We start from the raw sequence: 27,587 nt of genomic DNA, 5'->3' as shown, positions 1-27,587 counted from the left end.
TCAGTCCCCTCTGTAGTGCTGCAATCTCCTATCACTGCTGAGTCAGGAAGGGCTCCACTGTCATTCACAAACTTCACAAAGCTCCATTTTGCAGCTCACAAATAAACCCAGTACCTTGTAGCAGACTGCATTAAAACAAACAGAAAGATACCGGAGCAGATCATCTCTTATTTTGTGAAAGGGAGGTTAATTCATCCTCTTGCAATGTATCTTGGAGCAGTGGAAAGTTTTTAAGATAGCCTATTTAGAAAAACAAAACAAATCCTCACTTTTCCTCTCCTATAGGCAAAAATGATCAGAAAAGTTATTTGTAAAGGTCAGGGCAATTTTTCATTTATCATGTTTGCCCCTTCTCACACATTTCAAATATCACTGTAAGACAGCAGCTTGCAATGTACTGTATCATAGTGCTGTTCTTAAGATAAGCACCCAGTTTTGCATTCAGCTAATGACTGAGTCATCCTGCAATTGCCTTAGCAGCAGTGGGAGCGTACAGCACATACCTAAGTTCTAATTTACATCATTTATCACAATGATTTTTCTCCAAATACATGAAACTTCAGGATACTGCAAATTATAAATTAATTAATATAATCATTGCAAGAGCACAGGAATGTAACTGATGCAGAAGTATTACTGTATGTAGATTAGAGACAGATGACAAGCAGGGTTGGAACCTGGAGATTCATCTGGTCATTGTCACAGTAAAAGCTGTTGTGAGCGAACTGCGCAGAGCTTTTTTCTAGAGCTCCTTACATCGAAAAAAGACTAAAAAATGCTGCACAGGAAGTAAGAATCCTCACCTCCTCTTTCCTACTGCAATCCCTCTTTTTTGATTTTGCTTGTAAAAGTAGTCTTTCTATTCCTTGCCTGACTGACCTGCTAACTCCAACTAGATTACTATTATCATCATCAAAATTTGTGTACTGACTTCAAAGCATCCATGTGGTTCAACTTTTCCAAGCAAAAATTATCACAGAATCATAGAATAATAGAATCTGTACGGTTGGAAAAGACCTGCAAGGTCATCTGGTCCAACCACCCCCCTACCACCAATGTCACCCAATAAACCATGTCCCTAAGCACCACGTCCAACCTTTCCTTGAACACCCCCAGGGGCCGTGACTCCACCACTTCCCTGGGCAACCCACTCCAATGCTTGACTGTTCTTTTTAGAAGAAATGTCTCCTCATTTCCAACCTGAACATCCCTTGGCACAACTTGAGGCCATTCCCTTGTGTCCTATCACTGGTTATTTGTGAGAAGAAGCTGATCCCCAGCTCCCCACAACTTCTTTTCAAGCAGTTGTAGAGAGCGATAAGGTCTCCCCTGAGCCTCCTCCAGACCTAACAACCCCAGTTCCCTCAGCTGCTCCTCACAGGACTTGTGTTCCAGACCCTTCACCAGCCTCGTAGCCCTTCTCTGGACATGCTCCAGACCCTTGATGCCTTTCCTGTAGTGAGGGGCCCAAAACTGAACACAGCACTCGAGGTACGGCCTCACCAGAGCCCAGTACCTGGGGACGACCACCTCCCTGCTCCTGCTGGCTACACTATTCCTGATACAATTACATTTCAGCCTGGGTGTACAAATTGTTTCACAGGCATAGTTCTTAGAAATGGCTCAACTGTCTCGGTTTAAGTTCAAAAAAAAAAAAAAAAAACAGAATCAGAGCTCAAATAAACAAAAGCACACACACCGTATAATGAACCTCAGCCCACAAGCTTAAGATACTTGACTCTGAAAACCAGGTCAAACATAGGATATGGCAGGCAGCTCTTTATCAGTTACTCCCCAGCCCAGCACAAAGTTAGGACTGAGAATACAGAAGAATGGTCATGATGTTGAATCTGTAAAATAGAATTTGTTTCTACAATTAGATGAGAACTTGGAATTGTCTTCCTTTGAAGTGATCCCAAAAGGCATTAATCTGGGCCATCTGTGATATCAGTGGGTATACCAGACTTCTGGCATCAAACTTAGCAGGAAGTGCTTGTGGTGTTGAAAAGAGGGAAGAGTCAGCTTGCCACCTTTAAAACGTTTTATGTAGCAAATATTCCCCACACCCTGTGTAGTAAATATGTTTAGCAAAGAACTCAAGAATTAACTCACTTTCCACGTTTGTTCTGTATTCTACCTCTACAAAGAGCAGTTGCTCTTTAATAAGGCCTACTGTAAACAGGAAATGACATTGGAGGCTTTTTCTACTGCTGTTGAAGACTTGGCTACAACAGCAGTCGAATAACAGAACATAAAACACAAATTAAGGAGTTAAGGCCACCTTAAGAACCAGTGATTATTGTATCTTTTCACACAAAGAGCAGAAACATAATGAAAGGAATGCTTTCTTTTCCCAATGCACTTTTTCACACTGATTACTTTTATTACAGTCAAGCAGATTACTGCTTGACCAAAAGCAGGCATAACCTATAAAGGCTGATCAAGTCAGTTAAACACAGAAGCCTAAGTGACAAGTGCATTACTTTTTTAATTCATAAGATGCTCCCTTTGCTAGCCTGGAATTTCATGAACATATTATTAGCACCAGGAATAGCTCAGTCATATTACAATGAATAACATCAGACAGAGAGTTTAAATCCAAAAGCCAATTAGAGCAAACTTAGCTAGTCTAACTCATGAAATCTCAGGGAAGGTATGCTCTATTTGTCCCAGCGTTCAGGTATAGACAGTCTTTTTCAGTCTCATTCTTCAATACTTTAAAGGAAGACCCCAAAGATAAAAAGTGAGAAGTAGAAAGAAAATAACCAGAGTACACAAAGCAAATACACAGCACAATGCCTGTTATCTCCTATCTCCTCTCCACACTTAAAATTACTGCTTACAGACATTATTCCATGCATAAAAGAAACATGGAGGACAGTAGGCTAGAACAGTTCCTCACTCTTCACAGGCAAATCTAAACTAATTCCTCTCATTTATCCCAGCAGTCAGCAGAGGAAATGGAAAATCAAGGAGATACTTTAGATCTGTTAAAATAGACACCAATATTAGATATTCATGGCTTATCAACATAAGGTTTAGTTATCTAAAAAGTAGATATATTTTTATTTGATGAAAAACAGTAAGAAACACCATTGATACTAGTTCTTCTGGCTTCCCCTTATCCTCACCTATGCATTGTCACAGAAAATTGAGTATCTCCCCACTAGCCATCAGGCTTCTGGTTTCCCCCAGCAGTTTCACACTGCTTTTACACAGCAAGCAACAAGTGCTATCCAGGTCTACAACCAGAAACACAAGGGGGCTGAGTTGTTGTTTGCTTCTTTCAATTATCAATTCACATCACACAGCAATAGAACTGCAGCAGGAGTCATGACTGAGAATTAAAAATTCCAACATACCTTTCCTTGTTTTGCACCCTCAGAAAAGAACCAACTATTATTTAACCATTAACCCATGAAAAACACACAGACACACACCTCTACATATTCCGCACCTCTATTTGTACATAACTTGGGCCTTACATCATTTGGGTTATTTTTCATTCTTCCTACCAAAAGTTTACCATTAGTAATGAATGAATAAAGTAAATGATTCTAAAAAATAATTAAAGGAACTCATTTTGTAGATAGGAGATATCAACTACCCTCTAGACATACTCCACCTTTCCAGGATAGCCTATTAGCTTGTTTTCCCAAAAGGCATAACACTGACTATTTTTGCTCCAGTATGTAAATTATTTTTTATTTATGCTTCTAAAAAACACCAAAACAAACAAATAACTGTTGACCTGTTGATGCCTTATACTACACTTTCAGAACTGTCAGAAGTCTTTAAATATTCTGGTAACAATCACAAAGAATCTATAAATCTTAAATATAAACACTGGATTAGCTGTGGGGTATTTTATATTAAGGACAACATTTCCAAGAAGTGAGTATACTTTATTCAAAATAATAACAACTGCAATTCTTGTCATCCCAAAACTACTGAAGAATTTCAAGTCAAATTTACTGAACAATTTTGGCTGGAGGAAAAAGTGTCGGGTAGAAAGGAGCAATGGTGTGAAAAACATATTCCAGCAGTCACAAGGGGGATTTAAATTCGGACTCAGAAAGGAACAAGATGGGTGGCCACAGAGGTGTTTTGACTGAGACACTCTCATTTTGCATAATCTCTTTTTCCACAATTTAGGAAAGCCTGGCAGAAGGAAAGGCACAGACAGCTGGAAAATAAAAGCTGCTCAGAGAGATGTGGAAGGCAAATAGGCAGAAATTCAGCAACATTTGTACCATTCAATCCACATGCTTGTTGTTCTTCCACTGGGATTGCTCGTCTTCTCCTTAAAGCATTTTGAAGGATATTTGCCTCATAGACAATGTGGGGATGGGGCGTTCCCTCTTTCTGTGGATGCTTTTTAATGGGCTCAATGAAGTAATCCCCATGGGGCAGATGGAAATATCCAGTCTGAAAATAAGCATAAAATAGTTAATCTCTACTGGCCAGTACCGGAAGTCAAAAGTAAAATAGACTCTTTTCACATCACCATCCTTGAGCTTTTCTCATAAGCCAGTCTTTACACTGCAGCATCAAAATATGAAAACAACACAAAACAACATGTTTTCAGCATTTATTTTGCTGCATACATCACAGTTGCTTTGTACCTCATGAAGGTGTAACAGACCAGATGGGAACAGAAGAAATATCTTCTTCCTAATGGCCTGAAATTCCATGTATTGAAGCAAAAGCTTCCATATTTGTACAAAGCCACTGAAAGGTCAAGAGTTAATTAGTCAAACATGATGCAGTACAAAGGGCTGCATCTTGTTCTTCTGGCATTTTGCAGCCATTCCCCAGAGAACAAACCCTGAATAGAAGCTATTTCATAAGTGAAAAGTGTAATTCTGCTCCTACTGAAATTCCACAGTCAGATTACACAACACAAAATGGCTGAACTTTGTGGTCCACTCTCAACTCAAACAACAAACCTTACCACCCACCCCGAGCCCCCAGGCTTTCAATGGGAGAAATAAGTAGCTTTTCGTGAATTATAGCAAGCTATTGTGATCATACAATAGGCTGGCATAACAAAGGTTGTAAAATTTCTCATGCTACAGCTTCTGTATCAAGCTTCTAACTTTGACTGAGCTCACTTTTGACAGGGCCTTTGATATCAACCTGGACTACACAGGATTCATTTACACCTCCTGCTGCTGAAATCTAAAAGATGCGTGCAACTGAGGATGGCCTTGGTACCCTGTGTCTCAGTTTGCATTTCTGCAGGGATTGCTAACGTTGCAAAACCATTCTACAGCCCCTCCACTCCAATATATACAGAGCAATACTAGATCTAAAGAGAAGAATCTACTGACAACTCAGGTCCCCCAGCCCATGCTGGGGATGCGACAGAAGATCAAGGTATCCCACACACTCTTACAGCTTTTTTTCAGTCTTTGTTTATTCTCTTCCTGTGGTCAGTGCATCCTTCTTAACTTGCTCTGGGACAGGGAAGAAAAAAAAAATCAGCAACGCTGTGATCCCTTAGCTGGTGTATTCAAACTTACACAGACAGAAAAATTTTAAAAATCCTTCTGAAATACTCCAAGGTCCCCCAGTTTACCTAGACAGTTGGGAAAGCCAGCATGAGAGCAAGAATAAGAGGGAACTCTTTGGAGCTGGGGAGTCTGCCCCAACATCTCTAAAAAGTGACAACTCTTTCCCTTTCCAGTTTTCTACAGCAACTCAAAGTTTAAAAGCCAGTTACTCTTGGCTTGAAGCCTTAAGGTTACACCCATAAGGCTTCACAGGTTTAAGACTCAAAGTCACATATGTTCGCTCATCTGGTATTACTGTTACTGCTTGTATGTTTTCATTTCTTTTTTAAGGAAAAAGAAATCGAGCCTTCAGATTCTTAAACACGAAACCAAAAATGCCCAGGTTTCTTTTTAAATTATAAATCAAGGCTACTTTTGACATAGTCTGAGACGCACTATGAAAGCAATAAATCCCATGCTTAGAATGGATATTGATGTCAAGCAAGCATGAACCTACAGAGGAGGAATTCGCATGTGGAGGCTAGACCAGGAAATAAGTAGATGTTGCATTCCTCCTGCTGCTCAAGTAATCAAAGCATTGGCACAGGTCTTTACCCATTCCATTTCATTCCACAGGATTCATTCATTTTATATTTTATAAGTCCTTTTGCGTTTTTAGCCTGGTTGGAACCAGGAAGAACTAGCCATCTTCACTGCAGACCCTGATTTTGTAGGGCAGACTGATTAGTCACTGGCTTACTGTGTCAAAGTTGCATCTGTAAAAAGGAAGGCACTCACATAAAAAATGGTGTGTATCAGTAGTGACCTCATTTGCCAAACTCCCTAGTTTCTGTATGTGAAAATTCAGCTATCCATCCAAGCTTTACAGAGCATGAGAATAAAGAAAAAATAAACATATTTCATATTGCAAATGCACACACACAGATGGCAGGAAAGGTTGTTCAATGAGCCAGTAACCATTGGCTATTACAGAACCCGGCTTTGGACATTCCCATTGATTTTATTTTTATTTTTTTAATGTTACTGTTTCTCAATATGGAACATCTGCTTTCCCAGTCTTAATGCTTTTTGCCATAACAACTCTATTCTAAAGTCAGCTATGCCACAACAGACATCCCAAACCAGCTGGCATTCTGCAGACATCATTTGTTAAGTTCAGCACTATAATTTCCCTGTCCCACCCTCCTAAGGTAGAAATCCTGCCAGTCTTCCTGTAGATCAGGGGTGAAACAAATTTTCCTCCTGTCCTCTACAATAAATGCTTACCTGTAGTAGTTCTACTACTACCCTTATCATTATCATCATATCACTTTCCAGGAGTATATGCAGCTACTTGAAGCATGTCTGTATGTGTTTCATTCTTCATGTGGATGGATAACGGAATTTGAACAGAAACAGTTAGCTGCACCAGCCTTCTTCTAGTTGTAATTACTATCTTCCTGCTTGTCTCCTCTTCGTTACGTGAGGCAAGGTCCAAGAGATGCCTCCTGCACTTTATGCAGAAAACCTGGAAATTTTTGATGTCCCTTACTTTCTGGAAGAGACCATGTTTATGTCTCTTCACCTGAAGAAAGACATCTCAGACATGAATAACTTTTATGTGACAGTTTTAACATTTGTTCCTTAAAAGAGGTTTATAAAAGACAGCACTTTAATATTTGTTGGCTGCAGATTGCTCTGTCTTGGGAAGATAAAGGCTGCTCCCACACTCAACATCTAGACTGAAGTCACTGTGAAACATGAAGGAGATGCCTGGGGGTCCATTTTACCAGGGAGACATTCCAGACCTTTTCAGATCATCAACTCACAATTCAACATGCCTCAACAGCTCCTGACACCCTGGAGTAGCACAGCTAACCTACAGCTAGAACTGATACCAGCTCTGAATAAAACAAGAATAACTCTAAGCAGGCAGCTGAACTCCATCACAACCTCTCTCTCACTCCCCCTCCTCAAAGGGAAAGGGGGAGAAAATAATGATGGAAAGGGCTCAAGGGTTGAGATAAGGACATGGAGATCACTCAACTGTTATAATCACGGGCAAAACAGACTCAGCATAGGGAGATTAATATAATTTATTGCCTATTATTAACAAGCTAGAGCAGTAAGAACTAAAAGCAAACTAAAATCACCTTCCCCCCCATCCACCCTCTTCCACCTCCTCCCCGAGTGGCACAGAGGAATGGGGAATGGGGGCTGCAGTCAGTCCCTGACACTTCGTCTCCGCCGCTCCTTCCCGGTCCCTCTCTGCCCCTGCTCCCTGTGGGGTCCCTCCCACGGGATGCCGTCCTTCCCCAACTGAGCCTGCGGGGGCTGCCCACAGGCAGCAGCTCTTCAAGACCTGCTCCCACACGGCTCCGTACCACGGGGTCCATCCCCCAGGAGCAAACTGCTCCAGCACGGGTCCCCCACGGGCGGCAGCTCCCCCCAGACCCCCTGCTCCTGCGTGGGCTCCTCTCCACGGGCTGCAGCTCCGGCCCGGGGCCTGCTCCTGCGGGGGCTCTCCATGGGCCGCAGCCTCCTCCAGGCCACATCCACCTGCTCCACCGGGGGCTCCTCCACGGGCTGCAGCGTGGAGATCTGCTCCGTGTGGGACCCGTGGGCTGCAGGGGGACAGCCTGCTGCACCAGGGGCCTCTCCACAGGCCGCAGGGAACTGCTGCTGCCTGCCTGGAGCACCTCCTGCCCTCCTGCTGCACTGACCTGGGGGGCTGCAGGGCTGGTTCTCACTCTTCTCCCAGCTGCTGTGGCACAGCAGGTTTTCCCCTTTCTTAAATCTGCTCTCACAGAGGTGCGAACAACATTGCTGGTAGCTTGGTTTTGCCCAACAGTGGGTCCCTTTGAAGTCGTCTGAAACTGGCCCTTATCTAACATGAGGCAGCTTCTGGACTCTTCACACAGACACCACCCCTGCTACCAAAACCTTGCCATGTAAGCCCAATACAGTCACACGCAATCCTTCATGGTCAGCTTGGCAATACTAACTGGGCGCACTCATGCAGTCATTTCACACGTTAATTCAGTGGTGAGTCCCCACAAGCAACTGATGGGATGGCATGGAAAAATATAAGCCAGCACTGTTACCAAATAGAGTACCTGTTAGGCCACTGACTGTGCACTTTGAATCATAATGAGGGCTTGTTGCTATTTTTCTGCTTTCAGCTCTGACCTCAAGATGGCTCATGATGGCTCTGTTTTAACCTCAGCCTAAAATGTGGTTCTTAAGGCAAGAGAATGCTTCCTTCTCTCATTTTGTACTGCAGACTTGAAAAGTACATTAAAAATCTGTATGCTAGTAAGACTGCAAAGACAGAAAAGGCAGAGGTGATACTGTGTTACTGTTGTTTCCTATTCTTATTCAGAGGATCCAGCAGAACAGACAGTTTTTTCAAGTATTATAATTCTAGACAGATTGCAAGTTGCAGCAAAAATAAAAAATAAACAATTTGCTCCAGAAGTTCTCACAGATCCTAAATTCTAGCTGCCATAGAACTTGTTTAAACAAAACTGCCTGCTCTGTGTATAATAAATTCCTCGGTGAAGTAAGAGATTTATAAGCAATCTTTCCTTTCACTTGAACTTTGTGCTCTGGGAAATTCTAAAAGAGTTTGAAACTTGGATGAAAACATCATTGCTAAAATATGGAATAAGATTGATACCATTACATCTTACACAGCATTTTAGTGCCATCTGCATTCTCCACGGTAAAGAGAGATGCCTTGATGTGTTCCCTAAGTACAGGACAGAGACAGGATATTGTGACCAGGCCAGATCTTATCTTTCTAAGGGTGTCGGTCAATGTGTAACCAACATCCCCAAGTACTCCTTATTTCCAGACAGTTTCAGTATACAGGTATCCTCTATCCATGTTGCTAGCTTGAAATAAGTGCATGCATTGCCCTTATTTTTCTTGCAGCTGCTGTTCATATGGTACTGCAAACACCATGTGGGGAAAAAAGATGGAAAAGAAGATGAAAATAAAGGAAAATAAACTAAACTAGATTCCCTAGTCAGTATTATTCCCAGCCACCAGTCCAAGAGGATGTAAAGGTTCTTGCGAACAGTATCTTAAATACAGCTCTGTCTATGTGTTACATAAATGTTTTCTTTCCTGTAAGTCAAAGCAAATTTAGGGACACTCCCTCCTTTATCACGAACACTCAGCTTCCTCCTTTATCATGAACACTCACTGATGCTAAATACACCTCAAATGTATCTTCAAACTTCTTTCTTTACACCAACTCTGTGTCACTGCCAAATCACTCACAAACTGTTAGAACTGCAACTGCAATTCAACAGTGCAGTGCACTGGAATATATGATGCTACCTTCTATGTGTAATACATATAGTTTGCTGCCAACATGTATGTCCATGCTTAACATCAGTCAGTAGGATGATGGGAAAAGGAATAAATCTGAAGATACTAAAGGGCTATGATCATTTTCCTCTGGCAGTTCAATATTGTGTCAGACAAAAACCAAACAAAAGCCTCATCATGGTTACAGAGTCTATCCACATATAATTCTACTGAAAACACTTAACTTGCTCTCATTCCCCAGAAAGGGACTTGAAACCAAGTGAAAATGACCATGTCTTGTACCCTACACATCCATCTCATTCAAAACTTGTGTCCAGTACCAAGTTTTGGCATGCCTGGTAATTCGGCGTGGACATAATAAGGCAGCTAGGACTCATACTTGCAGCAGGACTTCCTGCTATGGTGGAAGTAGCTCCATCAGAATGGAGCTTCTTGAATTGTTTTTCTTCCACAAAGACTTCCTGTAGCAAGAAATCCTTTGCCTTAACCAAACAGGCACCTGTTTATCTTCTAAACAAGATCCTCTAGCCTTGCTTTGTTTATCCTGAAACTGTTTTATTTTTGACTGATTGGCTGTCAGGTAGGAATAGTTGTTTTCATTCCTGTCCAGAATGACAAAGAAGAGCACATGCGCCGTGCTCTAAATCATACATTGAACAAATTATCAATTACACAATCTATCAATTGGAAATGTAAAGACCCTACACATTATAGAGCTAATGAATAAAACTATCACAGTTTTAACCCTGAGAAATGTGGAACTCTAAGAAATAAGCCTAAAAAAGAGAAGACTAATATTTTATATTTCATATGCTAATCTACTTGGGGAAAATATTTTTTAATGAATTCAATTTCCTGCTCTGTCTTCATGAGGAATGCAGTACCTGTGTAAATTTATGGGTGAAACCAAATACGAAAATCACAATGCACTGTGCTCACCAGTGCCGCTTGGGATGAAGTGACTGACTGTCCGAGTCTGCTTCCAGCACATGCAGATGTACTTTCAAACAGCATTCAACAGACTTTCAGGACTTACTGAGTTCACACTTTGCACTTGTACTTTCATTCTCCACAGGCTGTACAGCAAGAAAGGAAATAATGAGACTAACTGGAAGAAAATGTCACCTATCTTCACATTAGATTTACTTCAGAGCACTCAGAACTGGCAAATTTCTCTTTGCTGTTTAAGTGCTTCTTTAATTTTGCTCATTGTATCTGTTCTTTTTTGACTCCCAAATGTAACAGCAAGTGTTTTTCATTTAAAATCCATCAGATTTCAAGCTATGTATACATACAATGTATGTGTGTGGTTGTTTCGTTTTTCAACAGTTTATAGCATTTTTATATATATATATTTTTTGCATTTTGTAGCACATTTGATAATGTGATGAACTGCAGTTCCCGGGTGCATTCACATAGCCTTGGGATATACAAATAATCCTCACTATGAAATTCTCATCAGAAATAAGCAAGCTGAGTTATGCTTATTGTAAAATGCAGATTAAAAAGGTTAGTTTTTACCACAGGAAAAGTGATTGCAGCCAAGTTCTCTTCATTCATACTTTCTCATGAAAAGCTACTGTATAAAATAATAGAAACGGCCAGAAAATGGAGGGGCGCCGGGTCTCTCAATGCCTATTGTGGAAAACTGAAAAAATGTATTATTGTTCTTCCTTCCTTCCAATCTTCCTCAAATTCCAACATATTTTGGCTTTTTTTTTCTTTTTCTTTTTTTTTTTTTTTTCCTAGGCTGTATTTGGAAGCGCTTCTACACTACTTAATGGGATTTTTCACTCAAGTGTCTCATCCTTTTTACACAAATGGCTCCCTGGACACGTTGCATCTCCCACACTCCCACGTTGCTCACCATGAGGCAATATTAGGACAGTTCTGACTCAAGCTTTTCAGCCAACTTTTTTAATTTTCAGTAGAAATCTCTGTTGTCCAGTGGAAAGGAGGTATTTTTTTTTACATAATATTTCTTTTGGTCAAATGTTCAGGGTTTTTTGTCAAAATATATTTTCTGGCAGGAATTTTTCAATCACTTCCACACAGGAAACTGAAGCAGAGTCCTGTGGGAGAAGGGAGAGGAACAGCTTCAGCCTTGGCAAAGTTTTGCAATTTGCACTTCTATTCCAGACAGGAAGGGCTGGAATTAGTGGGCGTATGTCAGGCAAAAAGGGGAGGGAAAAAAATAAAAATCTTTGAGTCCAATTCTGTATTACTGAACACATTGACAATAATGCCAAAAAAGTAACATCTGTAATGAGAGCAGTTTGTTCCTCAAAGTGGACTGCAATATTTCCAACAATAAATTAGCAATGGACTCTGAAAACATGGTGAGTTTTTAGAAATTAAGGAAAACAAAAATAAGAGGAAAAGATGCTGGTTTTACCCTTAAGTACTCTGCTGCACAGCCACATATTGTAACTGCAATGTGTGGTAAGAGAAATTCAGTTTGAATAAAGGACTTTTCTAATTAAAGAAAAAATTGTGCTGTAGGGAACAGAAGTATTCCCACACTCATTACCAGAGAATTTCAGCCTCAAATAATCAAAACTGAACTACTGAAGTAAATTATCTGCAAACATTATACATGCTGAGCTTGTTTTCCTTTTTCTGATTCTGATTTGCTTTCTTTGAATTCCCCCCTGCCCTCCCAAGGTCTTTCTGTTTGAAACATCATTGGTTCCTACCTCCTGCTAAAACACAAACCCTGTGACACAAGGGTGCAAGCAAAATTTTCACCTCCTTCCTCAGCTACAGCTACAAAGAAATTGACCTGCCATGCCATTGCTCAGGCAGAGAGAAGGCTGAGAGGCTGATTCTCTTTCAAGAATTGAGAAATAGGACAAGAGTTTGTATTATGAACATCACCCACACAAAAAGCCAGCACTCTATCTCTTTGAAAGAAAATAAATGATGCTTTCAGCAGGATTTAGTGACAAAGGTGCTAAGCCTCCGGAACAGAGTCTTATAGTTTAGCATAGTTTTGGTACAAAATTAAAATAGCTTATTTTTAGGACAAAGCAAGGGAAAGGACAGTATCATTATCTTATTATATCAGTCCAAACCTGGGCTTGAGCAGGACTGGTTCATTCCTCTTCCCACAGTTCTGCAAAGATGGAGACTTGGATGAAGGTTATCTAGGATGCATTTAAAGAAGCTAAGGCAGGTCCACATTTGAAATCCACCATTTATTTAAATGGGTAAGAGAAGCAAACAGACCAAATTCTGTGTCCATCTGTTCCTCCGCAGTGCCCCAGAAAGAGTTTATTACATATAAACTGACAGCCAGGAATTACTTCTGTGGACCTCCAACTCATTGCAAGCTTCGCATTTCTTACAGAACCTGAATTACCTTGGCTGTATTCATTTATATTAGAGGAAGTTCTCTTTGAAATTAATCTTATGTGAGTATTTGAGAATGGCTCACATTTAAAAAAAAAAAAGCACCTTTGTTCATACATCAGGTCATGGCATCCTAATCCTTATTGTCCATCCTAAAAACATTTTCTACTTCTTCTGGCTCTTTGTTGGTTACTCTTAGAAGCAGCAATCCATGTGTCTTATTTACACATTCAGTTCTGGGTATCCTGCTGGCCACCAACTAGCTAGACTGGCATCATAGACATATCCCATCAGACTACTTTTCTTATGATAGAAGATCTGTAAATGAAAGGTGATTTCTGCATGGCCATGAAGCTGCTTAAAGCCTCATTAATCTCTGTACAGGCTTCCGCTTTGTGATCTCCAGTGGTTCATGAAGAAGATGAACCACTACATCTCTAACCGTATCAGTCACTTCTTGTTGTCTAATTCCCAGACTGCCCTTCTGCTTCTTTCCACATTCTCATTTTCTACTTTTTGAAATATATCCCGTTTGATCTGCTTAAGCCAGATCTGTGCTTCTTTTCTGCATCTAAGGATCAGACACACCATTAAATTCCAACAGAATAAAAACTTATTGTCCATTAGTGGAGATACAGTGAATATCCGTTTTTATGGTCTTAAAATACAGCGAAGATGACATTTATTAAATCTTACACAACTTCCAGCACTGGTGATATTAAGTTGAAACAAGCCTGTGTTTGCCACAGGCTGAGCGTCCAGCAGGGAAATTGCATGACACATCTGACTCGTAATTCATTAACTCCAGCACAGTTTGAGTCCTTATTCTATTTGCCAGTCTGATTTCCACACTGCCGCTGAGAGATGGACTCCTAAGGGCTCTCTGAAGCCCAGGGCACTCCTGAGGTCCAGAGCAGTTTTTGCCCACATTGCCTTTGCAGTTCGATGGCTGACAAGTCCACTGAGTCTTTGGAGCAAATGGTGTGGTCCTTTGGGCTGCTGAACCTGCCAAAATCCAGGGAGGTGATACGCTCACCATGCCCAGCCTGTGCACAAGCACATCCACACAGCAGGTCTCATCACTCTCGAATGCAAAGTGGCTGCACAAGTCTTTCCTCCTGCATAAGTCGGCTAGATAATACTGAGCACTCCAGCAAGCAATGAGTATGAAAAATATCAATACAGCCTTAAGCTCTACTTCAGAGTGAATCTAATAGCAAGTTAAATCTAAATTAAAGATTAATAACCTTTACCGTCCAACCTCAGTGACACCACATAACTTTTCTGAGTGTTTGACTCTACCTCAAATCCTTGGTCTCTCCTTCCTCCCCCTCCCATTTTGCAAAACCCTTGTATACTGGAAGTTTTAATGGCAACTTGTACTGAATAAGTATAAAACCACCAACAAAGCAAAACAAATAAACAACAAAAAACACAAGCTGTTTGTCCAGGTTCAGGAGGCTTACTTTGACTACAGTCACAGGCGGGTGAGATTATTGCAAGTTTTGCCTTAATTTGGGATCCAAAAACAACCTGGCAGGTGTCCCTGTTCTGAGACAAAATATGTTCCCCAATTCCTCCAAAAACAACCTTCAGTTTGGAGAAGTAGGAAAGAGTAACAGCTGTTTTATTCTTGGAAAATACTCTTGGAACATCTAATTCATCTCTTTCTAATTAAGCTTGTTCAAAAAGCACTGTATCTAAGGAGTTTACATGGTATAAATACTTTTTCCCCCTCTAATATCTGAACAGCTTCTCATGAAAACAGAAATAAATGTTATAAGAATGGTTTGTAATACCCAGCTTCTGAAATCCCTTGAGACTTCTGATAACAGGATGAGTTCTAATGTTTTGATATGGTAGACAGTAAACTTCTACAGTTTGTAAAGCAGATCAAATTTAAAGGTTTAAAGCCTACATAACACTAAAGAATAAAGAATAAACACCAAATCAGTAAGAGGATTCTTGCCTAAACTTTGATTTCTAATAACAATGCAAGCATACGCAAGAGGATCCACGGATGCAATCTCTAATCCTACAGACTGAAAGCACCAAGAATGTTTTGTTTTCCTGCTCACTTACATTCTAAAACTAATTCCACGCCAGCAAGCATGGCAATGTTAGCACTGCAGAGCTCAAACTTATTAGAGAATAACTAAATACAAATATTTGATCAAGTGACAACTGGCATTGTTTCTACTGACAAGTCTTGTTTGTATTACTGTGACCCACAGGAACCCTAGTCAACAGCCAGTAAAGCAGAGTTCAGAATGATGAACCAAAGAGACAGCTGCCACGACGTGTGCAGATGGATGGAAGAAAGCACAATTATCCCTTTTTGCAGTGGATGAAAGCCTGGCAGGGGCTTTACTCTCCCGAAGAGAAGAAAAAGGAAGATCACAGTACACCTTCTGCTCCTCCACAGAAATGATTTTGCTTGAAGAAGCTGAAGACTGAAGTCTGAGAAACGTCAGACTGGATTTCGCTGACCCATCTGCTGACTTTCTTCTAGCTTTATTCTGTGCAGCTCCATCACACAAACAAGCAGAGTTGTCTGGAGCAGAGGGTATGATTTAGGTCTGCAGTTGTGATTGTCAGGGTGTCAGGGAGAAAGCTTCTGCCTCTCTTTCCTGCAGACTCATGAAACCTCTGGCTGTGTGCCACAGATGGGACTTCTGAATGAATTTCAGCATGCCTAAGAAGGGTCACACCACCACTTACCTTGAAAGTCACATCAAGGTAACCTAAAAGGCAGACAGTACTGATGCCATCAGTCTCTTCACTATTCATGCTTCCAGTGCTTTTCCAAAAGGTCATTTTCCCACATCAAACGATAACCTCAGAGCAGCACTGTTACACTGAGTTTCAGCTCAGTGCCTACAGGAGAAATTAACGCTTCTGCCCAATAAATGCTTGAAACATTCTGCCCTTGTTTCCATGGGAGGCATGAGAAAACAACTGCTCTACTTGCTCTGCACAGGCTGAGAGCGATGCTCAAATGGCAGATTTCTGCACTGCCAGTGGGCAGGAATGAAGGGGAAGGGTGTTTATCAAAACCAAATACATTATGAAACAAGAAAATCCAGTCCCCATCTGAGGGCAGCTGTGACAAGTTAGGATACCAGAATATATCAAAATATGAGTGATAGTACACTGAAAAGGTTATTTTGCATCACAAGCAATGGCTGTATTGAAAAACGATTGAGAGTAAGAAATGAGATATGGAAAGAGAGGGGAGAAGAAATGAAACAGAGCCGTAAGAAAAAGGTTTGGAGTCCCACAATGTGAAGGGCAAAGCACAGCCTCTAATACACAGATGATGCTTAGTACAATGTAGTCTGGAAACCTGCATAACAAAAACTGGTAATTAGAACAGAAATGCTACACTTCTGCTGGCCTGAGGCAAACCACATGCCACTCATTTGACTTTCCCTGTTATTTCTGTCTGCCTGACAAAGAAAAACTAAGTGATTTTACGACTGCATCTGGCACAGCACCATAAATGTTTTTACAAACCGGGTACAAGTTCCAGGTCCCATAACCAAAGTTGGAGGCTGAGCTGATTCAGCGTTGGGCTCAGGTCATTTTAAGAGCATAACGTATGCAAGTTAGCTCTAAACTTTATATAAATTCCACCCTGGAAGCTTTAATTCTGACTGAAATCCACTTCCATTGATATGAGAGGTGCACTGCACACACTAATACATCATCCAAATTACCCGTACATGTGAGACACCACAGCTTGAAGGCAGAACAACTCTCTCAAAGGTGCAGAGATGACTCATGATTTCAGATTCAAGTTGTTCAAAAACAAACACACACACACACACAAAACCACACTGAAAACTAAAGCCTGCAGAACAAACAAAAACCCCTAAATCCATTCACATTCAAGTTTCAGTTCAAAACTTGGCAGGATGTACATTCAGTAAGAACCACACAAAATGGGAAGTGGGTACAAAACCAGTAACTGAGTAAACTACTTACACTAAGACTGGCATAATTAAATCTCTGCTAATTCCAAGACCCTTCTGCTAGGAAGCTAAATCTGATGAAATGCCAAGCACTGCCTTTGAGGTGCCGAATCCTTTAGCCCCTACTGAAGCCGTTGGGAAGTCAGCATGTTCAATGGTTTCCAGAGAAAGGCCCAGAGCGAATTTTGCATTTCAGGCTTGGTCTACACAGATGGAGTTGCAGCTGCACTGCCCTTGTGGGGAAGAATGACAAGCAGCCCATCTTACCCATGCTTCTAATTATACACAGAAAATAAAAGTATCACAGAATGGGCAGGGTTGGAAGGGCCTCCAATCCAACCCCCCTGCCAAGCAGGATCACCCAGAGCACATTGCGCAGGATGGCATCCAGGTGGGTTTTGAATATCTACAGAGAAGGAGACTCCACAACCTCTCTGGGCAACCTGTGCCAGTCCTCTGTCACCCTCACAGTAAAGAAGTGCCCTCTCATATTGAGCTGAAACTTTCTGTGCTTCAGTTTGTGCCCGTTGCCTCTCGTCCCGTCGCTGGGCACAACTGACCAGATCAAGGGTTTTTCCAGTCACATTCAGACCTGTCCGAAGGGAGCAATACGGTGTGCAGACAGCAGCCCAGGGCAAGGACACAGAGAATCTCTTGGACTCTGCTGCTACATAGCTATCTGTGGCAGGAAAATTTCTCTCAGTCCCGGTACCATCTTCAGACCACGCATCTGCGTCATAAGCATTACAAAAAGCCATTATATTTCAAAGCATGAGGGGAAGTTCCCAAGGGATCAGAGCCCTTGGAGACATCGCAGGAAAGCGAACTTTGAAGCACATTGGGCCAAACAACATACGGTAGTGTTGGCTGTACTGACACAGACATGCTAATGGTCACGTCACCATGCAGAAGGTCAGCTGGGAGGCCACTCTTGCACAAGAAACAGCGCATGGGGAAATGAAATGAAGGGGCAGCCTCTCTTTCTTACCACTGCCTCCATTTTCTGGAGCGCATGTTTGACTCTGACAGGCATTTCCCTGTCTCCCAGAGACTCAGCAGAACCTGGGAGTGAAGTAAGGGGAGGACCAAAACATCCTTTCCATCAGCATTGCCATTCAGACTATGTTCATATCCCAGTAAGTCTCCTGTATGCACTGAAATTGGTTAGAGCACTTCCAGAAACTACAGACCACACCAGAGTAAGCCCCTGTGTCCAAACCTAGCAAAATTATTTGTAGTGGTTACTGTGATGTATGCTGAAGTACCCACCAAAAAGAAAATAGAGGGGAAAAAAAAAGCACGTTAACAAGATGGGGCTCTCTTTTCTCTTCCCTCTTTTCTCTTCGAAAACTACAGGAGGAATTCAGTCAACCCACTAGTAAAACGGATGCAAAATTACTATATACTTGATGCAAAAAATAGCAGAACACAGTAATTCAGTGCAAACCAGAAAAAAAAATTACAGTACCGTTTTGTAAATCCACAACACACCTACACATTGAACACTTTGTAATGTCTTGTCTCCTGGCCTCCTGCTCCCAAAAATAGGGAACAGAAGTAGAAAAAGTACACAGAGAGGTGACTCAGGGTAAAGAGCAGCTTCTATGTAATAAGCACCTGAAAAGGATGGATGAGAGACAACATAGGGCAGGTGGCAAATGGCACAGAGAAACTGGAGAGTCTCTGCCTATTTGCTGTCTGCTCTAGCACAAGAGCTAGGGAGCTTTAAAAATGCTGCGAGGTTACAAAAGATTTTTTTCATCTAAGACACGTTTAAGCTGAGGGGGGCATTTGTCACACAGAATTGTAAATGGGAAATGTTTAGAGAGGCTCCAGAAGAGGCTGGATAAACCCATTTAGGGAAAATTAATCCCGGGCTCTCAAATAGAAAAATGCCACCTACAGCTCAGAAACAGCATGTCAAGGAGATGTTCCTATTTCCTAGCTCTGTTCTTACACCTCTCCCCAAGAACCTGCTGTTGACCATTATTTCCTTCTGAAAGTCTGCTGTGTACTCAGCAAAGCCAAGGGCCTGGCAAATAACACCCTCCAAGACACAATTCACCATCTGCTGCTCAGCTGCTGCCTTTGTAGGAGCTTTTTCAGTACGGAAAAAGGCTTTCTGGGTTGCATTTCTTTTGCCTCCCAAGAGGCTTGTTCCTATTGTGCCTTTTACTCTCCTGGTTTCTATTTTCTTGTAGCCATAACGTCAGGCCAAGATGCCCTTCAGGGACTTCACAGCAGAGCACATTCACTCAGCATAGCTCATCTTCTCTGAGACAGGCCATGGGGCAGGCTGGATCTCTGGGCTGACATGCAACTGCCATGGGTCTTAACAATTTATGCAAGTGGCAACCACTTCTTTTAGAAAGTGGCACCTTTAAAAACTATTCTTGGGGATACATTTCTGTCTGCATGCAAAAAGAATGTCTTAGTTGTGCAGCTTGCCCATGGAGATCAAAAGGTTAGATTTCAGGCTAAAAATGATGAATTTAGGATTGTTTTCAAGTATTTTGATATGCATGTCTTTCTTCTGTAGAATATTTAAAAAAAATAGCTTTTGCCTACTGAAAAAGCTTCTGTTTTTATTTGAAAATAAAATTGAATTAGAAAAAGAGAATTAGAAAGATTTTTTTTGTTTGTTTGACTACAAAGTTATTGCTTTTGCTATTTTGGAAATAAAGCACTTCTTAGAATGAAAGCATTTTATTTTGTCTTTTTTGAAAAGCAGCAGTCAGCCTTCAAGGTTTGGATGTAGTATGCCCTAGCACAAAGAAAAGAAAATATAGAGAAGAATCAATCTATGTTTCTGGAAAAAAATGCAGTAAAACATTCTTGGGAACAAGACAGTTGAGGAAAAGTATTTTGCTAGAGTAAAAGGACTCATTTTTCTTTCTGTTAAAGCTTTGCCTTCATCCCTTCCTTTTGCTCAGTGTTAAAGTTTTGTCTTCAAAACTGGAATGTTTTGAAATTCTCATAATGCATCTTTCAGGGGTTCTGAAATGATAAAAATACCTTCTAACTTAAAAAGGAAAAAAAGGCATCGATGTTCAGCACTTCTAAGAATTCAGCACTTTGTCTCTTTAGGACATATAATACTGTTTAGAAGAAACCCACAGCGATATGTGGGAAAATATGCAACATAAGATGCCAATACTTTTGTGCAGATCAGACACATGTCACACGCAGATGAAACACCTTCCTGAAGACGTGCTGGTAGTCCTGAATCTTTTACTGAAAAAGTGAACATCTGCAAGACTTAAACCTAAAAGATATAAAGTATCTTTGATTCCTATTCAGAGTAACTCTTGCTTGCCAGAGAATAATGAAAATCCAAAAGCTTGGTAACAATGGGAATAAATAAAAGGTAATAAAGACTAGATCATATGCAGACCGGAGAGAACTCCAACAGAGTTCAGAGTTCTTAAAAAGAGGTATATTTGACCCTTAGACCTCTAATAAGCAACTTGTGTGGCCAGAGGACTGTTTAGAAACAAATTTAGGAAGGAAGTCATGACTGAATCATCAGTAATTCATAATTCACCCCTCACAAAGGTGAGCTTACAAAAACAGTATGTACAATAAGCAATAAATGCTGCTGTCACTATTAGCAAGAGTTGCACAGCTGAATACCAGAATTTTACTCCAGAAATGTCTGCATCTGTGAGATGAGACTGTGGCTTTTTCAGTGATATTTTCAACACCAGGATTTTCATACAGGATGATGCCATACTGTAATGGCACACTGAAGAATGGGCAAATGAAATGCTATCATTGTTAAACCATTGAAAAACAACGGGTTTGTACTAGGCTAAGCAGAGGCAATTTTTGTTCCTTGCCAAAGCAATTCAGACAAGATTTCCTCAAGTTGATCTGTTTCTTTGTCAGCACTACAACTTCTTTTCTTCTTCCCTACAACAAAGAAAAATGGAAAGCAAAACACTGAACCAATCTCACACTTGGCTCTACCTCGTTGTTTTATTTGCTGCAGGCATGGATCTGACTGCCTACATCATAACAAACTATGTGCAGATTCCAAAGGCAATGAATAATCCCCTCTCGGCTCATATGTAAAACACAAGTACTGTCCTTCTCCATTCTTTTCCTACTTTAAAATATGCTTGACCTCACTCTAGGATCAGCACACAGCACAGGGTTGCACCCACAGATCCCTGACATGCATTTTGTTTGAGAAGACTTTCAAGGAAGGTTCTGCCAGAGCTGAGCTGGAAACACAAAGCTGGTTTAGTAGAACTGGCCACTAAAAATCACATTCATCTGGCTTCTTTGGCCACCGCTGCTAGCTGTTTTCCAAGAGCCACACCATCTACCCCTAGCCCGCAATATGGGTTCTCCTTTCCTTCCATGGTCTGGCTCATCTCCCCACAGCAAATTGCTGTTGTTTGGCAGCACGTCTCCGGATTTTGCCCAAAGACTCGCACATGCCTTCTTACAGTTCCTGCCAATGCTGTTGAGACAGCATCAAGGCAACAGCTGTCCTTCCACCAAGACTACCCATCCAGCATCAAGTCACCTTCCTCCTTCTACTCCAGAGTTTGAAGACTGTGACCATGAAATCACTGCCCAAGCTGTTCAAATCCCCATGTTTTGTTTCCCCATGTAATCTGATTTGATTGATTTGGCACTGCTTTTGACTACCTTCGGTTGAGAAGCATTCGAGAGTATCTAGAGGTAAGAGTTGTGCAAAGTTACTGAACAGACTCTGTTTTTATCCAGTCTCCTTGATTTTCAGAGGTTTCTCAAAACATTTTTTTCCACAGTGCAGGCTTCAAGTCTCAGCAAATTATTCTGTGAAGCTCTAGGGAAACTGCTGGGATTTTCTTGACTGCTGTCCTTAAATGATAATCCTTCTAATTCAAGAAGACCATAACACAGGTGTAGAAATGAGAAATTAGCTCTAGCTCCATGGAGTTTGAAAACATGTCCAGCTCTCAGCCATGGCACTTTAAAATGCAGAAAGCAAGCATGTGAAACATAAGCAAAGGATGCAGTTACACACAAGGCACAGGTGACACAGGAACTATAATAAAGATCTCAGCTGAGTCCCTGAAACTAGATAGAAAAAGGCAAAAGCTATTGTGCACTAAGCACAATAATCACTGACTTGCAACAAAACAGCTGACCTCTGTCTCATTCTACTGGCAATGCATAAATAAAATTCAGTGGGTTTAGCTAAATTTGCAGTCCTCCAGATGGGACATTAATTTTAAAAAGAAAAAAAAAGTATATGTTAGCCTTTTTAAACCGTAGATATATATACTTGCCTTTACAGCATTAAGTCCTTTAGAAATATCATGCTCCAGTTTGCTGTAAGCATGCGTGCCTATATATGAGACAGACAGAGAGAGGTTTGGAGCATACAAGCCCGTTTTTATTAATCACCTGCCACAAATCCTTCAGACATAAGGAGATTTTGGACAACACAACATAAGCTGCAGCTGTGAATCACCTGCAAGACTAACAGGGCCAACAAGGTTGACGAGCAGCAGTTTCTGGCCTGCTGACACTAATATTCAGTGGCAAACACTTTCTCACTGGTGACACATGCATCTGCACATTTTACCACTACTCAAAGAATTGCTGCTGTTTGTCAGCTGGCTGTCTGAACTGAGAGGTCGAAAAAAGCCTTGGAATCAAACAGAAAATTCAGTTTCCTTTGCTGAAAATAAAAGGTAGAACACAAAAATGCATGCCAAACCTACTGTTTCCCAAGGGAAAGTACCTCTTTTTAGTTTGCACTCATCTGCTGCTGCTTGTTCTATAATGAATAAACCAATGAATAAATTTTTGGTAATGTTTATACTGGACCTAGCACAACACCTATGACTCAGACAGCCGGCACTACTGCCATGTGAATTATCACTCTTGATAACAATAAAAATGAGTAATACTCAAGAGGAGTAAAACTCACTTTACAGCTTGGGCTCCCTACAGAGATTCGGCTTGGAAACCATCTGACAAACAGTACCATGTGCGCCCATTTGCCATAATGGGGTGCATGCATGTGCTTACAGACCTCCCTCTGAGCCTCAGCTACGCACAGAATATCACTGTCACAGCCAAACTATGAGGTAGTAGTGCTTCTCTCCTCCTGCTTTATCTCGAGGTACCCAGCAAAAAAGTGTGGTGGCAAACACTTGTTCATCACAAGGGCAGGTTGGCTACGAAACCCTACAACTAACTACTGGTTAAGTGATTTATTTTTTTATTAAATGCCTGACAGACTCCAGAATCTGCTAAACACCCTAAATGCAGAGAAATCGGAAGTATACTAGAAAATCAGCCCATATTTGAGACTATTTTATGAAGTTTGTCTGTGTAACTGTAATTCTACAGCCACACCGACCAAGGAAACTTCTGGCCCTCTAAAAACAGTAGTATGTTAGTTTTTCTCTTTTCAAACTGTAATGAGGCCTGGGAGGCAACCTTTATCCTTCATATTATTTTCCAACATTTGCCATCTTTCAAACACCGTATTCACATTTCCAGAAAAACTTCATAATGCCCAAGTTGTAAGTTGAATATGATGTTTTCCTGGGTAATTAACTTTATGCATCTCTGCAGAGTGAGAGAATAAGCATTTCATTGCAGTCCCCTGCTGCCATGGAATGATTTCTAATAGGAAAACCCAAATAGAAACAGAAATCTGCTACCAGAAATTTGAGACGCAGACCTAAAGGCACGTGAGAAGCACATTTGCATTCATTTCCACCAGATTTTTAACCAGCTTCAGATCTGTCTGCTTAGACCACAACACGTTCCTGCCAACATCTGCAATTCAGAAAACACACAGAGTGAATGGTACTTTATTTAATTTGCAAAAAGAAGAATGTCATCTGTTTTATAATGTTTGGAGCAGCCCACAGAAAAATTTACAATGGTCAAAGACCCTGCTGCAAAAAATAAAAAAAAAAAAGCCCACACTATTTACATTCCACTGTCAGAAGAGTCCTGCTTTCGCTGCTTCTCAAAAAAAAAGAAAAAAAAAGGGTTCCTCATGGTTTAGTTACCCTCCTGCTACCCCTTCGGACTACTAGCAGTCTCAGATGTCCATTCAGATGTGTCCAAACAAGTGAAAAGATGTAGGTGAAGCCAATGCTCTTGCTTGAGCATATCATGTTTCCACGGGGTATATGCAGGAATTTAGCAGCAAAAGTTGGGATTCTGCTCAACTACTTTTGAAGGTCTCCCTGCACAACTCTACTACTGCATTTGCCGCCCAAGAATCAGCTTCAAAACATCTGCTGGACTAATGACCAACAGAATGAATTTTGACAGGACCGGGACACGACGGAGCTGTGGAAGCCCTGCCCCAAGCCCCAGCCATCCTCCAACAATAAGTCAGTAGCTATGTGGAAAGAAGGGGTGTGGGCATCAGGGTGACCTTGAGTTTTGTTCGGGCAGGTCACCTCATGTCAACAAAGATCTGATGGAGGCAACTGGACTCTTTAGCAGGACAGACTTCACCACAGGGCCTCTACATGCAGGTATTCTGGACATCCTTCTACCTCCATTGTACTCCCTTAATACTTGTGGAGTCACTCCTGTGTGGAGGACACCAGACCGCAGTGCTGTGGGGAGGAAGAAGGTTTCTGAAAAGCCAGTGCTTAAGCCATATCGTTGCAGGAAATATCTGTAAACTCTTCTTTCCTTTCTTCATGCTTGCTCCTTCCAAACGTTAACTTCACTGAATGATAAAGCTTCTTCAGTAGAACTCAGTGAGACACCAAAGCATCTCAGAAGATATAGAGATCTGAAGAGATGCGAATGGTTTTCCCAGGGCCAAGCCCACACAGGGCCACAGAGTCCTCAAGCTCCTGTGAAGTTCTGCGGCTTGCTCCCAGAAGCAAACCCTGTGAGGGTAATTTTTTTTTGGAATTGCAAGTTGTGGTAGCCCATGGCTGCACATTATTTCATAGCGTTGCAGAGCAGCGGGGTATTCTGATGGGAAGGTCTTGCCATAGGCTACCACCTCCTGGCTTAATGCCACAGCACAGCAGTGAGCTATTGACTGGAATTGACACCACCACTTTGAAAATGTCATCAGTCTTTGATCTCATGTCTAAATCATTACACAAAGAAGTGATCTGTGCTGCCTTTTATTACTGTTGTCTGTGAAAAGAGACAAGCATCTCAAGAGGAAGTCTGAAACCATGGGCTACAGAAGGACCGCAGATTAAGGTTTCTAATTTAAAGTCTCAGGGCAGTAGGTGGGAAGACTAAAGAAAGGAATTCAAGGTAATACAGGCATGTAAAAGCAAGAAGAATTAGCAGCAGTAGACAGCAGGAAACAAAATTGATACTGAACCATTAGCATTGCCTAATTTATATTTGTAACTAGCCTGAGCTGAGATCCTTCAGCAAGGCCAATGGGATAGAATAAGTAAGTCCCAAGCTGTCGGTGCCCTGCAGTTCTCCTTGAATATGGAGGAGTATGGCTGGTAACTTAAGCAGGGGATTTAAGCGGGCAGGTAGTCTGAGAGTGAAGATCAAACGTATTTCCCTGATCTTGTGAGATACTATTGAGCCTCACGAGTGCAACTTTCTCAAGCTTTCTGAATGTGATTTAAGAGACACTCGACACATTGAGATTCAATGATTACTCAAAACAGAAACACAATTTAGCTTACTAGCAGCTCTGTGAAAGTGGATTATTATTTTAATTCTGGCTTTTCAGTTAATAGCCAGGAGGACAAATAGTTTGAAACCCTTTCACGGTAGCTAGATGCAACAGTACCCAGTCACTTGCACCTATGTGCAGTATGAAACAATGGGATAATCTGCATGAAGGTTTGAGAAAAGGGCAATCTTTGTCTGTCTGAACTAGAAAGAAGCAGTTTACCTCTCCAGATAATAACAGCCAGGTCAATCTTCACATGGGCAGTTTAATTAAAAATCTGTAATCTCCTGGCACTGACTGACCATTGTTTTCCCATTCCTGATTTTTCACTGATAAATCATTTGTTACCGTCAAGATCAGAAGCATCTGTTCTCTGTCTGAGGGGAAAATACTACTCTCTTATCGGCAACATACTGCATGCAATCCTGGAAGTGCCTTTATTTATTCTGACTTGCATAAGTTGGGCTGAACTGTGTTTTGATGCAATATGTGCAGTAATGGATAACAGTACAGAGTTGAAGAAAATAAAATTGATTGCTCAAATTCTGCATTACCCAGCTTCTAGCAATGACCTAAAGCAGAAGGGAATTTTAATAAAGCAAGAACATCATGACGAATCGCTACACATAGTACTAGATCAGGAAGAGCAAGTGTATTTCCCAATTCCAGCTGGACACCAGTTCAAATTCTGAACAAACACACTTATGCATTTCCTGCAAAATACCTATTCTGTTTATGCTCCGATTCTTGTATAAACTACGTATGCTGGGAGTTTAATGTAAACCTGGTTAAGCAGAAAAAATTCTCATCATTGCTAACTTGACTGTGGTCCATGTAACGGTGACAGAGAAGACACCTGATGGGACTCAGAGGGTCAGTGATCCCAAGCTGAAACACAAGACACAAGAAGTTTAAAAAGCAAGAGAAATCAGATTGCTGACTGTGAGAGGAAAGGAACTCCTGCTACCATCATCCCACATACTACAGCAAGATAACTTCAGAGCCTTCAGAAGCACCTCTGAATTAACTCAGAAGATCCCACCCAGCAGAATCAATTAACATCTGCTTATTTTGTGGCTACATATTAATTACTTACAGAACTGCTACCAATAAAATTGTTATTTTAACCATGTAAACCGATGTTTACTTTAATCTTGTGTTGGTGAACAGGCCACATATCGACTTACTTTCCAGGAAGTATTTATATTACTCTGTTTATCTTTTTGATATACATATTTTTTTCTCCCTTTTTTTTTTTTGTCTTGTATCTGGCACATGGGACTGGCAAAGCTGGTTAAAACATATTCCAAATGTCAAACTTATTCTTACCACAAGCCAAAACAAGAAGATTAATCTCCCAGTGCTGGGCCTGTTGGGCCCAAGGAGCTCCACTCATAACTTATGAGTTTACCAAGGCTGAAATCAGATTCCAGATGTGCCATTCATCTGACCAGATGTAAACATAGAATCACAGAATATCCCGAGTTGGAAGGGACCCATAAGGATCATCAAGTCCAACGCCTGGCACCACAAAGGTCTACCCAAAAATTCAGACCATATGACTAAGTGCACAGTCCAATCGCTTCTTAAATTCAGACAGGCTTGGTGCAGTGACCACTTCCCTGGGGAGCCTGTTCCAGTGTGCAACCACCCTCTCGGTGAAGAACCTCTTCCTGATGTCCAGCCTAAACTTCCCCTGCCTCATCTTGACCCCATTGCCGTGGGTCCTATCACTGGTGATTAAGAAGAATAGATCAGCACCTGCCCCTCCACTCCCCCTCGCGAGGA

General features: G+C 41.3%; 1 protein-coding gene and 1 long non-coding RNA gene across 4 annotated transcripts in view; both read right to left on the bottom strand.

Moving 5' to 3' along the window:
• ADAMTS12 (ADAM metallopeptidase with thrombospondin type 1 motif 12) overlaps positions 1-27,587 on the bottom strand; it is a 171,716-nt gene that overhangs the window by 99,905 nt on the left and 44,224 nt on the right. For all 3 annotated transcript variants that reach the window (XM_083818567.1, XM_083818566.1, XM_083818568.1), the window contains one exon: positions 4,254-4,428. In XM_083818567.1, coding sequence (XP_083674693.1) covers positions 4,254-4,428 — 175 coding nt within the window. The remainder of the gene's footprint in view (positions 1-4,253; positions 4,429-27,587) is intronic.
• The window catches only part of LOC310890074, a 39,300-nt gene continuing 38,142 nt past the window's right edge, over positions 26,430-27,587 (bottom strand). Inside the window, exon 3 of the long non-coding RNA XR_014577003.1 lies at positions 26,430-26,687. This is a non-coding gene — a long non-coding RNA (uncharacterized lncRNA). The remainder of the gene's footprint in view (positions 26,688-27,587) is intronic.

Source organism: Anser anser, assembly GCF_964211835.1.
Source record: "Anser anser genome assembly, chromosome: Z".
In the NCBI taxonomy this organism is placed as follows: domain Eukaryota; kingdom Metazoa; phylum Chordata; class Aves; order Anseriformes; family Anatidae; genus Anser; species Anser anser.
This window is presented reverse-complemented; position numbering and strand designations above follow the sequence as displayed.